Here is a 16,318-nt window from a genome sequence, read left to right on the forward strand (position 1 = left end):
GTCTATTCTACTCTTGATGGGCACTTGAATTGTATCTAGTGTAGCGTGTAATGGATAATACATCTCTGAACTTTCCTGTGCCTGTCTCTTAATGGACAATTACCACTCATTTCTGTTATGTATCAAAGAGGGGAATTGTAGGGTGCTAGGGCATACATATGTTTAGTTCCAGTAATACTGCAAAACAATTTTTTAAGGTTCAATTCAGTTCAGTTGCTCAGTCGTGTCTGACTCTTTGCAACCCCATGGAGTGTGGCACGCCAGGCCTCCCTGTCCATCACCAACTCCCGGAGTTTACTCAAGTTCATGTCCATAGAGTCAGTGATGCCATCCAACCACCTCATCCTCTGTCGTCCCCTTCTCCTCCCGCCTTCAATCTTTCCCAGCATCAGGGTCTTTTCAAATGAGTCAGCTCTTTGCATCAGGTGGCCAAAGTATTGGAGTTTCAGCTTCAGCATCAGTCCTTCCAATGACTATTCAGGACTGATTTCCTTTAAAATGGACTGGTTGGATCTCCTTGCTCTCCAAGGGATTCTTGTCCAAGGTGGTTGTACTAATTTACAATCCCATCATAATCTTTGATGCCAAAAGAGGTACATTTAAATTATTTCTGCATGAAGGACTAAAAACACGTTCTCTGTGAATTAAGGAAAAGATTAGTTCTGTTAAGGATAGTTGGATTATAAGAACTTTAACAAGAGTAACATAAAAAGTTGTATTATGTATTCTCTGTAGATACTGTAGATAACTTTTCTCCAGCAGTTTTGAAGGACTGTAAGGAATGGTAAGGGGTTCCTCAGGCTGTGTACATAGGTCAGGTACCCTTGACCTAGCCCCTAGAACTAGAGCCTGAGACAGAGATTCCGATGCATGTGACTCACTGTGAGGGTATTACTCAGGAGAAATCTGTAAGGAAGGAAGTGAAGGAAAGGGAAAGGGGAGAAGCTGAGCAAAGATGTGGGCTCAGGGAAAACTTGACCTTAAGAATTCTGGAGTGTAAGCCACAATGGAGTCATCTGCCCTTGAAGGCAGTTTTCTGTACCCCATAATAATCCTCATGGTTGTGGACCCGGGGTAGGTGCTGGCGGCGGCATAGTTACTTTTGAGAGTCTTCCATCAGTCTAGGGCAGTCATTCTCAACTATGGGCTATTTGGTCTCCTAAGAGACATTTGGCAAAGTCTGGAGATATTTGTGGTTGTCACAATAGCAGGGTTGGTATTGGAATTGAGAAATAAGAGGTCAGGGGTGCTGCTAAACATCTCACAATATGCAGGCGGGCTCCCCACAACAAAGAATTAGTTGGCCCCAAATACCTGAGCGGGAGAAACCCTGAACTAAGGAAAGTCTTTGGAGAAGAGGTCATCCCAAATGTTTGTGGCCAGTTACAGATGGGCTTCCTGGGTCCATAAAGAACACCTGGGCAGGGCATCGAAACAGTACCTTCTGTAGATGTCTTTTATATATATGACAGAAAACAATAAAGGAAGCTCAAAGTGCAATTTGGTTAGCATTTCCCGCCTGGCCTGTATTTCATCAAATGGAATGGGACTAGCATCTTGGAATGTATGTTGCTAAGCCCTTAGCTAAACCCTGCACAAAAATGTCAAAACAAAACAAAAAACACCCTAGGATCAGCTGTAACTCTTTTAGGTTTTTTCCAGAACTTTATTGAGCTTGTATACAATTGGAATTGGACTAAGTCTTAACTGAAATACCCATGACTGTGCTATATTATTGCTGACACTGGTCTCTTTTAACAGCTGTAACTTGAATACGCTGAAGGACTGGTGCAAAGATCAAAAATAGTTGTGCTTAACAATAAAAGGGTTTAAAAAATACTGGACACATCACCAGTGTCCGACTCATGCTCATGTACCCTGTTAGGCCCATCCCTTAATCCTCTTTTACAATCCAAATTTCAGGGTTTCCCTGGAGGCTCAGATTGTAAAGAATCCACCTGTAATGCAGGGAGACCCAGGTTCGATCCCTGGGTTGGGAAGATCCCCTAGAGAAAGGAATGGCTACCTACTCCAGTGTTATTGCCTGGGGAATTCCATGAACAGAGGAGCCTCATGGGTTACAGTTCATAGCTTTGCAAAGAGTTGGACATGATTGAGCTGCTAACACTTGCTTGCTTGCTATCCAGGAACTCATCCAAGCCCTCTTAGAATTAGTTTATAACTCAAAATTGCAAAACTTCAGATATCTAGTCCCACTGTGTATAGAAGGATAGTTGTTTTTCAAACTTCAAAATGTTATATAGTTTGTATTCTAACTTTCGTATTTTTATTCTAGTTTTCTGATCTTTGCTTACGATTCTATTGGTTTCACTTTTTTCCCCATCTTGAAACAAATCATCACTTTGTTCACTTCTTAAGAATGAACAATACTAACAGTGATAAAAAAGGAAGGTACAATTATTGTAAAATATTCTTGCCAAAAAATAGTCAAATGAAATACTAGATATAATGCTATGTTGGGTGGAAATAATGAAAAAATAAGATATGATACCATTTTTGTTTAAATTATTTCTGTACTTTTTATGAATAGGAAGATACTTTTAATGAATTTTATGAATACACTGAAAGTCATAACAGATGTATGCCAAAATAATAACGGCAGTTAAAGTGTAGTTTGCAAGTTCTGTATAAGATCCCACCATCTCCCCAAAATGGCTCAGAGAATGAACTAGAGTTATAAACAGCTTATACAGGAAGCTATTTCCAACATAGATTAAAACTCTGTTCTTCATTAACATTGTCTTACTTGCCTAAGCGCCTGCCACCTTCTGGAAGTAAGGGGGACTTCACCATTAAAAGATTTCTAATAGAATTTTGTAATACGGCTGGAACTGGGATTGTTTTTAGAAAATATTTTTAAAATGACATTTAATTTTGAACCATGTGGATCACAAACAAGTTATTAGACTAGAAGAGGGGCTAATTTAATTTAATCAGAGACGGCAGATATGCATGCTTGTGCATGCTAAGATGCTTTGGTCTTGTCCAACTCTTTGTGACCCTATGGATTGTAGCCCACAAGGTTCCTCTGTTCAAGGGATTCTCCAGGCAAGAATACTGGAGTGGGTTGCCATGCCCTCCTCCATGGGATCTTCCCAACCCAGGGGTCAAATCCAGGCCTCCTGCATTGCAGGCAGATTCTTTACCATCTGAGCCATCAGGGAAGCCCAAGAATACTGGAATGGGTAGCCTATCCATTCTCCAGGGGAACTTCCCGACCCAGGAATCGAACTAGCATCTCCTGTATTGCAGGCAGATTCCTTACCAGCTGAGCTACCTGGGAAGCCCCCCAAACTGATCACAGGAAAAAGCTATTTTTAAAATAGTGAAAGGTCATCCAAAAATAAGGCTTAAAGCAATGGAAAAACAAACAAAATCCCAGCCACTTTGAATGCTCAAAGAAGACAAAAATTTTCATTCTTGTTTGTTTTCTTCCCTCCAAAGCAGAGTTAACATGAAATGTTGAAATAATGTCTTTATTTTCAAGCATTGTCTATATCTAGAAATAAGAATTCAACTGGATCTTTGAACCAATATTGATATGCCTAAAAAAGTACCCAAGAAAAACAATAAACTAGTGTTGCAGATCTTCATTTATAGTGTGATAATGCTCCCCAAGCATTAGAGACATAATGTAACAGGGTACTTAGAAATGTATATAGAAATATAAAAAGCTCTGCAAGAGTGACTAGAGAGATTACCCTTGGTGAGCAGGAGAAATAACCAAAATTAGACAGCAGTCAAGGGAATTTTTCTGTAATATTCTGTTTTTAAAAAGAATGAACTTTTCACTTGTGTAATTAGCCATTAATTAGAAATCCAAAGAGTGAACTATGACTTGAAAATGAAGTCATAAACTTGAAAAAGTCATAAATCCCTGTATTATATATAATATATATCAATCAGTATTTTGTGATATAGCAAATGCAATATATATTTCAAATAAATACATAACAGCAGCAATGTACCTTATGATCTGTTTATCTGTACTGCAATAATTTGTCTGTGTGTGTTGCCAAACAAAGAGCAAAACATCCAGGAAGTGCGTAGCTCTACTGTGTAAAGTGCTTTCAAATAGACTTTCATCAGGTGTAGCTTCACCCTCAGTTAATCCTTTGGCATTAATAATTTAAAAATATTAATGCTTGTGACCTCCAGGAATGAGGTCCCATGGCAGATGTAAAGGTTCTCTTTAGAGAAGCTAATTTGGAATGAGCCAACCAAAGGCCTATCTCAAGGGATTTTTTTGAGGGCTACATTAATTCCATGTTTGCATCAGTTCATTTTCATGACAGAGCACCTGTTATTTGTAGGGCTAAATATGGTCTAAAGCAGGAAGACTTGTGCTCACGTTGTGAAACAAGCTGGGTAGGAGGTAGTATAGAGGGAGCCAACTCTATAGTATTTTTGAGCTTGAGCTCAGGAATCAGACTCACTTGGGTTTCCATTCTCATTGAACCACGCACTAACTGTAATCTTGTGCACACGATGGGGATATGTAATCCCTAGTTCACAGAGCTGTCAGAATGAAAAAATGAAATCATTATAAAGGATATGGTGCAGTGCTGGCACATAGTGAGTACTCAATTCAATTAATCCCTCTGCTCCCCAAGGAACAGATGAATGTGCAGAGTACTTTTTAAATTGTTTAACATAAACCTCTTGTCTTTATCAAAACTCTGATTTAAGAACACATTTGAGTCAGTTCTAATGAAGTGGAAGAAACTGGAGTCCATTATACAGAGTGAAGTAAGCCAGAAAGAGAAACACCAATACAGTATATTAATGCATATATATGGAATTTAGAAAGATGGTAACGACGACCCTATACACAAGACAGCAAAAGAGACACAGATGTAAAGAACAGACTTTTGGACTATGTGGGAGAAGGTGAGGGTGAGATGATGGCATTGAATAGTACTGAAACATGTATATTACTGTATGTAAAATAGATGACCAGTGCAAACTGGATGCCTGAAGCAGGGCACCCAACGCTGGTGCTCTGGAACAACTCAGAGGAATGGGGTGGGGAGGGAAGTGGGTGGGGGGTTCAGGATGGTGGGACACATGCACACCCAGGGCTGATTCATGTCAGTGTATGGCAAAACCCACCACAATACTGTAAAGTAACTAGCCTCCAATTAAAATAAACAAATACAAAAAAGTCCCAGATTTAACCAGATTGATTTTTATTTTGAATTTTAAATTTTATTTACTCCTATTGATATGCTGAGTCCTAACTAATTTTCAAGACTCATAAAAAGTTGGAGGTTGAAAAGGTTTCTTAGGTTATCTGATCTGCTGACTGCGGAGATGACTTTCACTTGTCTTTCACTGATATTTAAAATCAGGAAATAAAAACATTTCTTGGACTATTCTAGTTACTGGTGGAATAACTGGAAATAAAATGAGAGGGAAGGAAGGCCAAGGGAATATGCAGGGGAGAAGAGAGCCTAGTGGGAGAGGCATTGAGAGAGTATGACCAGAATTAAAAGGAGAAGTACAAGGAAGAGAAAGAAAAACGACAGAAGAGAGGACCTCGAATAAGTGTAAGGAGAAAAGTGAGAAAAGGAAAGAGGAGAAAGTACAGAGGCATTGCTATTCGTCATTGCAGACACTAATACGGTTTAAGAGTCAGATGTTATGGATTTTGGTATTGTAAAATGCATGATTGTAAGGCATATTGCTTAACCTTTGTGAGTCGTGTTCTTTGGCGTTCGTGGTGTAGATTAAACGAGATGAGTGGACTGGACGTTCACTAAACCACCAAATTCTGTTCAATTAAGGAGTTAGGAAGAGGATAGAAAGTGGCAGAAACGGACAGAGGGAGAGGCATGGAGGGAAAAAGGAGGAGATAGAAGTCGGTAGAGAATGAAGGAGGAGAGGGAGAAAGGGGAGTTGTTGACAAAGCAAGTGAGAACTAAGGAAAACCACAGTAACGGTGTTTTTGTGGTTTCTGAGGTGACTGCTCCAACACACCCAGCCTCGACAACTTGCCGGGAACCTTGTTAGAGCTTAACATGCACAAATGCATGGTATCCTCACACCGTCTCTACGAGGCTAGGTTTCTAACCTGAAGCATAGAGGGGTTCTGTAACTTTCTCAAAGTCGTACTTCTGGGTATTGGAAAGAAAGAATTTAAACGCAGATTTCACTGCCCGCAAAGCCAATGCTGTTAAAATCATCTCTAATAACCTTCAAAGAAGCTTAGTGGTTCTAAAATGGATTCTTGCCTGGTTTCGTGCAAGTTATGCCCTGGGTTCAATTTCTGCGCACAAAGCCTCACTCCTCCGCTCCCTTCTCGACTCACAGCGTCCCGTCTCCAAGGAAACCGGCGCGAGGCGGGATTTCCTCTCGCACGCACGCGCACTTCCGCCTAGAGCCGGAAGCCCCGTGTCTAACAGCGGGTACCAGCGCGTGGGGACTTCTTGGAGAGTTTCAGTGGCAGGCCCGCGGCGGCTGCGAGAGTGAGTGATCGACTTGGGCGCCCGAGTTTGGAGTGGTGATGCTGACCCCGGCGTTCGATCTTAGCCAGGACCCCGACTTCCTGACTGTCGCCATCCGCGTGCCTTACGCCCGGGTCTCTGAGTTCGATGTCTATTTCGAGGGGGTCGATTTCAAATTCTACGCCAAGCCGTACTTTCTCAGGCGAGTTCCGGGTGTTTGGCCCTGGGAAGGGCATGTTTTGGGGATTCATTTATTCATTCATTAGATAACTGCTTATCGAGGGAGGATGAAAGAACGAAGGAGGACTTTTCGGCATCGCCACTGCCTTATTCCGAGGTTCCAGCAGCAGGTGCCGAGGAAGCGAACTCTTTCAGGCGTGCGCTCTGAATGCTGCAGAAGCTTATTGGTTCTTACATCGTCTTACATCCCCGCCTGGAAGAGATTCCTGAGCCACTTTAGAACGCAGAGTTTGGGACCATAATCGCTTTTCCAGTTTTTGTCCTGTCGCCCTAGTTCTTGTCCCTTTTCCTGTTTTCTTTTCGCTCTGCGTTAGTCCTCCTTGTCCCAAGACGGCTCATGCTGCCTTCCCTACTGACCTATCGGTTTGACTTTTTCGGTCCGCGTCCTGTTCCCCGACCTCCTGGCTGACGCTTTCTATTCCCTGAAATTTTCTCCTTTCTTGGTCCCGCTGATGCCAAAGTCTCCTTCACCTCTTCGTTGTTTGGTTCTTCTCTGTTTGATTTTACCCCTTCATTGTCGTTGTCATCCCGCAAGCTTCAGGGAGGGACCTTCAGTTCTTGTTTGTTTGCATTTTTCTTCCTGCAGAACCGTAACATCAGTGGTAACAGCTGACTTCTTCTCCCCCTCTGTGTGGTGGGCAAGCAGTGCGTTTAAGTGAAGGGTTAAGTGCTTGTGTGCATTATCTCATTTAACCTGGACAGCGATCCTTGGAGATAGGCATCATTATTTAGAAAACATTTTAGAAGACACTGCCATATTATTCTTTCTCAACATTGTCAACACATTCTTTTCTCCTTTCTACCGAGTGAAAATCCAATCTGCTCGTCTTTCTCATTCAAGTGTGGTTCCAGCCTACCCTTCCTGCCCAAGTTCATTTCCAGTGCAGACCTTCTTCTTGAGTTAAGCTATTAAGTACTTGGCCTGAACCTGTTTTGCTCAGGTATCCCTTTGGCCTTAACTTAATCCACGTACTTGAATATGTTGTATAAAAGAGTGTCTGGATTTATACAAAGCGACCAGGGAAAGCCTGTTTGAAGAGGTGATATTAAAGCCAAAACATGAAGAATGGGAAGAAGATGATGATGATGTTAGCAAACATTTATTGGCATTTTACTCCTGGTTAGTGCTTTATGTGACTCACTTGATTTTAGGACAGTCTTACAAAGTAGGTTTTGTTATATACTCATGTTGCAGATAAGGGCTCAGAGGCTCAGAGAAAAGATCTTAAATGAGATAGGATGATAAAATTAAGTAATTACAGTGAAAGAAATATTTCAAAATAAAAATCACTTGCTTAATTAAGTTTGGGAGGTTTGGTGAAGAGCCAGTAAGCAGCTACATGTGAAGCAGTTTACAGAGTACTTTTTATACAAATTTATCCATTCCTTGGGTAGCAGAGGCTTGGGGGTTGGGCACATGTGGGTCTCAGCACACTTATAGTTCTGTGACTTTTGGCAAGTTATTCAGTCTCAGTAAGTTTCCTAGTCTGTTAAGTGGGACAAATATTAGTGGTTTTAAAGAGCTGATGTGAGGTTTGAGATAATGCATGTATAATCCTTATTACTGTGCCTGATAATTAACTACATATTCAATAAATGGTAGGTATTATTATTTATTAAGGGGGCACATTGTTGCAATTATCTGCTGCCAATAACTAGTCAAACCTAACTGTATAAAAATAACAATCCTTTAACTCCCTCTGTTGGTTTTTGTGCCTTAGGAATTTGGTAAGAGCTTGGCTGAGCTGTTCTGGCCTAAGGTCTTTAATTTAGTCACGTGTGGCTGGACCTAGGACAGGAAGGGCTAAAGCAGCTGGGGACTTATAGGGTAGGTGAAGGAGGGAATCTCTTTTCATGTGGTCTAAGGACCTCCCTGTGTGGTCTCCCTTGTGATTCCTGCAGGGAGTTGCATCCCTACCATGACAGCTGAAATTTTTAAGAGTAAATATTTCCGGGAGCAAGGCAGAATCCATATCATCTTTTATAACCTAACTTCAGAAATCACAGTGTCACTTCTGCTGTATTGTTTTGTTTTGGGTAAAACAATTCTAGAAGCCCACTCAGTTTTAAGGGGAGGGGACATAGATTGCATTATTGGGAGGAATGATGTGAGATAGGTCATCTTTGGAAATGCAGTTTGCTACAGTATACCAGAGATGAATAAAACCTCACCCCTCTGCTTGAGGAACTGAGTGTCTAGCAGGGAAGGCAGATCTGTTAGCAAATACTGTTTCGCAATCATGCATTAAGAATTTAACTCTGTACTTACAGAGAGTTTAGGAGAAGAGTGATGATAATAATAGTTTACATTTTCTGAATGCTTGCCTATTGTACTAGCCACTAAGGTTTTTGTATTATCCTTTCTTTCTCACAGTAACCCTCAGATAGATTCTATTATTTTTCACTTTTTATAAATGAGGAATATTAACTTTGAAGTTAATTAGCTTGTGGTACAAAGAAAGTTACAGAGCTAGTAAATGGCGTAACTTGGAATTAAGTCTACAAATGGACTTAATTTAGACTCTGAAGGTAACGTTCTTATTTGTATCCATTGTATAACAAATTTATTCATAACTGAATTTTTATGCTAGGTTTAGAAGGGACTTTTGTTTCAAAAATGTATTATAGTTTCAGGAAACATTAAGATCAAAGGTAAGTAGGGATAGAGCCCCATACCTTTTGGGGTCTGCCAAGATGGATGATGATGATAATGATGATGGTGTTAGAATAGGTAACAAGGAGGAGGCGGGTGTGGGAGGAAAGTAGCTTCATATTTTAAGTTTGGAGTGGAATGGATCTGGCCTCATATATAGTACGGGTGAATTTAAATTGTCTAGCCAATAGCAAGCAGCCATGGAAGCTTTCGTAATAGAAAAGTGACAGATTTCTGTTTTAGAAAAATTCTTTTGGGGCCTCAGTTAGAGCATTGATTGACCCAGAGTAAAACTGGGAACAGGGAAATCAGTTCATGTCCTTTAGCAGGAAAGAAGGGGAAATCCCTATATAGTAATAATGAGATTTACAAAAACACTTTTGCTTTCTGCCTTTTTTTAAAAAGTAGTAATTTACTCAATATAAACAATTGGTTTTGTTGGTTCTTTATTCTTTCTCATTGTTTTGTTTCTTTTCTTTTTGGAAGCCAGTTAGTATACTTTTATTGAGCCCATCCTGTGTCAGTCATCAGGTATATAAATAACTTATATTAGGAGGGGAAAGTGCTATAACAATAGTGATAGCTAGTATCTATTGTGGCTTTTCTTTTTAAGTGTTTTGTCAGTGACTAGTGTCTATTCAAACAGAAAGGTGAGTCATCTCTGATTCTTTTTTTCTTAGCTAGGGAAGAAATATAAGTTATTTAGTTGATAAAATTTAAATGCTGAGGAATATCTTTTTAGATGGTTGATAGATTTCAGTGCTTGATGCTTACTATCATGCTTTATGATGCTTTGTAATTTAAGGACTTCATGAGACCTTTCATTACATCTGCAGGTTAACCCTTCCTGGAAGAATTGTAGAAAATGGAAATGAGCAGGGATCCTATGATGCAGATAAAGGTATTGCCCTTGGAATTTTCTGTTAGTTTTTTTCCTTTGAATTCTTCATGTTGGTGTAGCTCCATAATAATCTCATGCACTATGGCGACCTTTAGGTGTATGGCAAGTGCCATCTGTCCCTGTCACTCTTTATTGTTTCGTAATGTCCAGTGCCTGTTATTGATGGATTTCTTAACAGTCACAGTTTCCCCAGCCCTCTAAATTATACTTCACATTGTTCTTTAAAGTTTAATTAGTTAAATACTCTGGCTCTGTTTTCTGAAAGTTTTATTTCCTAATTCTCCCTACATTTAGTAAGTGTTTAAAAGTTAAAGTTAGATTGTGGGAGGTGACTGGTTAGAAAAGAAGTGGATGATTTTTGTAAGCTGTGAGTCAAATGTTTCTAAGACAGTTTTCTTTTTAGAATTTTAAAAATTTGTTTTTTGTTTAAGTATAATTGATTTACAGTGTTGCTAGTTTCAGATATACAGCAAAGTGATTCAGATATACATATATTCTTTTTTTCCATTACTATTTTCAATCTTAAAATATAATTTACGTGGACTGATTCAATTTTCCTCTCTTAATTGATAAGCCCTTCATTTCAGCTCATCTTGAAACCATTTATTTTGCTTCTGTAGAAGTCACTGGATTTTCCTTTGTCACTGCATCTGGAATAAGAATACCTTGTGTACTGTTGTGTGATTTATTCAGTGAATATTGACCTTAATGAACTAGGATAATGGAGGAAAGATGGAATGAAAGAGTTAAATGAACAAGTTCTAACCCAAAACACAGTATAACTGATGTGATGAAGTGCAATGAAACTGCCTTCCTAGGTAGTAAATTGCTTTTAATTGCAGATAAGCTGCATAATGAAGCATAGTTATTAAATCTTGAAAGTAAATGGGGGTTTAGGAAGGTTATATATGTGGAAATATTTGGGTTTAGTTGTGTTTGATATATTAGAATATGGCTAAGTGCACTGAAAGAGGTAAAATGTTTTAAAATGTAAGAGTAGTAAATAATGTAATCTGTTCATAGGGGAGCCTAGATGAAGGTGATAAACCCTGTCAAGGAAAAAAAAGAAGTACATAGATGGAATTTGGGTCTGCATTAGACAAGCTTTAGGGACATATCTCTTGAGATATCAAAGAACTTTATCAAGCCATCATTGCCTTATTCAAGATTTTGTGTATATTTGAAATGGCTGCTATTCTTCATTGGATTCAGTTCAGTTCAGTTGCTCAGTCGTGTCTGACTCTTTGTGACCCCATAGACTGCAGCACACCAGGCCTCCGTGTCCATCACCAACTCCCGGAGTTTACTCAAACTTATGTCCATTGAGTCAGTGATGCCATCCAACCATCTCATCCTCTGTCGTACCCTTCTCCTCCTGACCCCAATCCCTCCCAGCATCAGGGTCTTTTCAAATGAGTCATTTCTTTGCATCACATGGCCAAAGTATTGAAGTTTCAGCTTCAGCATCAGTCCTTCTGATGAGTATTCAGGACCGATTTCCTTTAGGATGGACTGGTTGGGTCTCCTTGCAGTACAAGGGACTCGCAAGAGTCTTCTCCAACACCACAGCTCAAAAGCATCAATTCTTCAGTACTCAGCTTTCTTTATAGTCCAACTCTCACATCCATACATGACTACTGCAAAAACCATAGCTTTGACTAGACGGACCTTTGTTGACAAAGTAATGTCTCTGCTTTTCCGACTCTTAGCGACCCTTGGACTGGAGCCTACCAGGCTCCTCCATCCATGGAATTTTCCAAGCAAAAGTACTGGAGTGGGTTGCCATTTCCTTCTCCAGAGGATCTTCCCAACCCAGGGATCGAAGGTCTCCCGCATTGCGAGCAGACGCTTTACCATCTGAGCCACCAGGGAAGCCTGTCTCTGCTTTTCAATATGCTGTCTAGGTTGGTCATTAACTTTTCTTCCAAGGAGTAAGTGCCTTTTAATTTCATGGCTGCAGTCACCATCTGCAGTGATTTTGGAGCCCAAAAAAGTAAAGTCTGTCACTGTTTTCACTGTTTCCCCATCTATTTCCCATGAAGTGATGAGACCAGGTGCCATGATCTTAGTTTTCTGAATGTTGAGCTTTAAGCCAACTTTTTCACTGTCCTCTTTCACTTTCATCAAGAGGCTCTTTAGTTCTTTGCTTTCTGCCATAAGGGTGGTGTCATCTGCATATCTGAGGTTATTGTTATTTCTCCCGGCAATCTTGATTCCAGCTTGTGCTTCTTCCAGCCCAGTGTTTCTCATGATGTACTCTGCATGTAAGTTAAATAAGCAGGGTGACGATATACAGCCTTGACATACTCCTTTCCCTATTTGGAACCAGTCCATTGTTCCATGTCCAGTTCTAACTGTTGTTTCTTGACCTGCATACAGGTTTCTCAAGAGGCAGGTTAGGTGGTCTGGTATTCCTATCTCTTCAAGAATTTTCCACAGTTTGTTGTTCTTCATAGAACTAGATATCTTGATTTCACCACCTCCCCCCAGGCTAGAAATAAATCTTATGAGTAGTTACAGTTGACTTTAACCTATTGCCTTCTCAGGCCATTGTGTTTTTGACCTGAACTTTTAATGTTATCTGTAGGTGAATGTGATATTGGGTAAGATTAAGCATTTTGCAGCTTTAACAGATTAATTTCTGAGGGGACAGCTGAATCAGTGGTTCTGAAAAACCTTGTTTGAGCCTTTTCCTGTCTTGATTTTTATTAACTAACTATGTAATAAGGGCATAATTTTGGAGCTCTATGAAATAAAATTATAATTCTGAGATGTCTATTTCTTAGGTATGTTTTTGAAGTGTTTGAGTATTTTAATTTAGCTAAGCATAGAACCCATTTATCTTTAAGGAATTTTTACCATTCGGTTGCCCAAAGAAACTCCTGGCCAACATTTTGAAGGGCTGAACATGTTAACTGCTCTGCTGGCACCAAGAAAATCCAGGACTGCAAAACCACTTGTGGAAGAGATAGGTATGTTTATTGCATTTGGGAGGAAATGCAGGTAAATGAATATTTGGAGTGCTGTGTGTTTCTCAGGTAAAAGGGATATATAGCACATAGGAAATAGGAGAAAATACTTCAGATGACAAGATGAGGAGATCATGTAGCACCATATGAAAATAGTTCATTTGTTGACATTTAATTTAAGACATAAACAACTCTGTTAAACCAGTAGGTCAGTCATTTTTTGGGACCAATTGTCGCAGCATCTCTGTGTTTGGCAAAATATTGGCCTCGAGCTAAAATCAGAAGCCTACAATTCAGTGTAAGCAGAAAGCAGACACCACCCAGGTCAAAGAAGTGGAACATCTCCCACGTCCTGGAATCTTACCCTGGTTATTTCTCAGTCCTAACTCTCCAAGGTAACCACTACCTTCAGTGTTGCTTGTTTTTGAATTGGATCAATATATATATAATCCATACAGTAAATGATCTTTGTTGTCTAGCTTTTTTCACGTAACATTTTTGTGAGATTTATCCATGTATAGCTGAGGTCTGTTTGTTTTTATCATGTTATTATTTATATATCCTACCATAGATGGAACTTTGGCTTGGATCCTTTTTTTTTTTTTTTTTGTCTAGTAAGAATAGTGAGGTGAAGGCTGGGCAAAATAGGTGAATGGGATTAAGACATACAAACCTTCAGTTTTATAATAAGGAAACCACAGGGACGTAATATATAGCATAAGGAATAAGGTCAATAGTACTGTAATTACTTTATATGGGGACAGTTGATGATCATTTTGTATGTTTGCCAACATCAAATTATTATGTAGTATACCCAGCATGAACCTAGTATGATACATTAACATATTAAAAAAAAAAAGAATAGCAGGATTATTCTTTTGGGGTGCATGGGCAGACACTTTTTCCCTATACTTTTTCTTCCTCAAGTTGTACCTAGGAAATCTAGTGCTTTAATGAACTAGTACTTTACATATTTAGGTGCGTCTGAGGTTTCTGAGGAAGGAGTGGAAGATGATGATGATGAGTTTGATTGGGAAATTGAACAGTCCCCCTATGAAGAGGTACCAGAAAGTGCCTTGAATCCGAACTGCCGCTACGGGTTTGGAAACTTACGCTCAGGAGTGTTTCAGCGGTTGCAGGTATGTTTTTCTAAAAGACCTTGGTGTATACCAAGGGTTTGACCATTTGCCTAGTTTAATTTCAGTTCTGCTCATACCTGGAGGTTTTTTGTGAAGATTGTAGGAGGTGTTGTATTTAGAGCGCAAACCGCAGCTCCTCGTATGTGATCGTTACACAGACATTCCCTTCCTTCCGTGTCACTGTTTGTGTTGCCCAGTCTCTTGTGCTTACACATGAAAGATGTCCTGGTACTTTCTTCTTTCTCCACTGCAGTTGTTATTTTAGACATGAAGTTTCCAAAGTACAGAACAGAACCCCTCTCTCCTCATACTTCCTGAAAAGCTTTATGTCTTATACTTCTAAAAAATGGAAATTGTTTACTTCTGGCTTGATGTCTCTTCTGTTTTATATGTAAATGAGGCAGAATATTCCTGGTGAGAAGGGGTTTCCGTCTTTTGATCAAATTGTTTAGTTTTTAGTGTACTGTAGGCACTTTTCTGTATTTACTCTTTGTGGCGTTTGAATGGAATCTTTTGTTAAAATCTGCTCTTTGGTCGGTTAGGCTAAAAAAGGAATAACATCACTCTTTCTCTTCCTCAGACAATGTAGGAAATTCTATTTCATGAATGAAATGGAGATTTTGGATTACTTTCTACTTTAGTTGTATTATAGAAAGCAATATAGTTGGTGTCTTTAAAAAATTTTTATTTATTTACTTATTGAACTTTTTGGTCTAGTTTTACTTTTTTTCTTTTTTTTAATAGGATGTCACATAATTGGAACCATACAACATGTAAACATGTAGCCTTTTCAGATTGGCTTCTTTTTTAATAATATGTGTTTAAGTTTCCTTCATGTCTTTTCATGACTTGATAGCTCATTTCTTTCTTTTTTTTTCCCTCTGACTGGAATAGAGCCCCAGCCCTTAGCGGTAAGAGTGCAGAGCCCTAACCACTGGACTGCCAGGGAGTCCCCTTAATTTTTTTTTAAATGAAAGAAGCATGTGATGAAACAGTTTTTTATTTTAACTTCATCCCTTCTGGGTAGAGGATGCTAAACCTGCTTAGTATGTGGTTTATTATAGTAAGACATATTTGAGTCTGCTAAGGAAAGGTAAAAGATCTATGTTTTGGTCCTACTTGTACCTCTGTTTAAATTTGGAATTCAGGCCAGTTATTTGACCACAAATAAATTTTGTCTCCTCTTTGTAAAACAGTGATGAATTTGCTCACCTACTTTATACGGTTGTTTAGAAAATTTACGGAGATGCTACATTTGAAAACTCTTGAAAAATAAAAAAGATTAGCATGCTAGAAAGGCTTCTGCCCTTAAGAAATTTAAAATGCTCTCAAAACTTCTTAAAGGGAACAAAATTGGGATTTACTTAAGAGCAAATAATACTGATGAGATGCTTCATTCAAACGCCTTATATGTTTTTCTGCTGAGTTATGGTTTCTCCATATTCTTTCTCCCTCACCAAATTTCCTGGTTATCTCTTAGGTAGTAAGAATAGAATCAGTTTTTTTCTACAGCCGAAACTACAGTAAATGGACCTCAGTTGTTTGGCAGAGAGTAGTCTGTGGTTAATCTTTTTGGGATTACCTGTCTAAAGCTATAAATGAATCAGAGAAAAGTCCTGCAGGCTAAGGACAGATTGTACATTCAGTCTGAAAGTGCTTGTTTGATGCCAAGGAACTTGGTTTCTTCATTATTGCCACCGTAGAGGGAAGATCCTCTCAAGGGGTTTCTGCCACATTGCTGAGAAGATGCAGGACTGCCATGATGCAAGCCCAGGCCAAGTCCCTGGGAGGTCAGAAATTCTTTGTATCTATTGAAAATGTTCACTAAGTTAGTAGTTTAGGTTGAGTTAAGAGAAAAGTTATTAATCAATATTCTTTTTATCTTTGAATGTCTTATCTAATGCCCTGAATCTCTAGATTCCTGTCTCCCAGCTTAAAAAAAAAAAAAC

General features: G+C 39.2%; 1 protein-coding gene across 1 annotated transcript in view; it reads left to right on the forward strand.

The window, feature by feature from the left end:
• The first annotated feature begins 6,405 nt into the window (after positions 1-6,405).
• Positions 6,406-16,318, forward strand: part of SHQ1 (SHQ1, H/ACA ribonucleoprotein assembly factor) — a 95,511-nt gene continuing 85,598 nt past the window's right edge. Inside the window, exons 1-4 of the mRNA XM_043886521.1 lie at positions 6,406-6,669; positions 10,197-10,261; positions 13,111-13,233; positions 14,209-14,369. Coding sequence (XP_043742456.1) covers positions 6,527-6,669; positions 10,197-10,261; positions 13,111-13,233; positions 14,209-14,369 — 492 coding nt within the window. The 5' untranslated portion in view covers positions 6,406-6,526. The remainder of the gene's footprint in view (positions 6,670-10,196; positions 10,262-13,110; positions 13,234-14,208; positions 14,370-16,318) is intronic.

The sequence above is a fragment of the Cervus elaphus genome, chromosome 24 (assembly GCF_910594005.1).
Source record: "Cervus elaphus chromosome 24, mCerEla1.1, whole genome shotgun sequence".
NCBI classification, from domain to species: domain Eukaryota; kingdom Metazoa; phylum Chordata; class Mammalia; order Artiodactyla; family Cervidae; genus Cervus; species Cervus elaphus.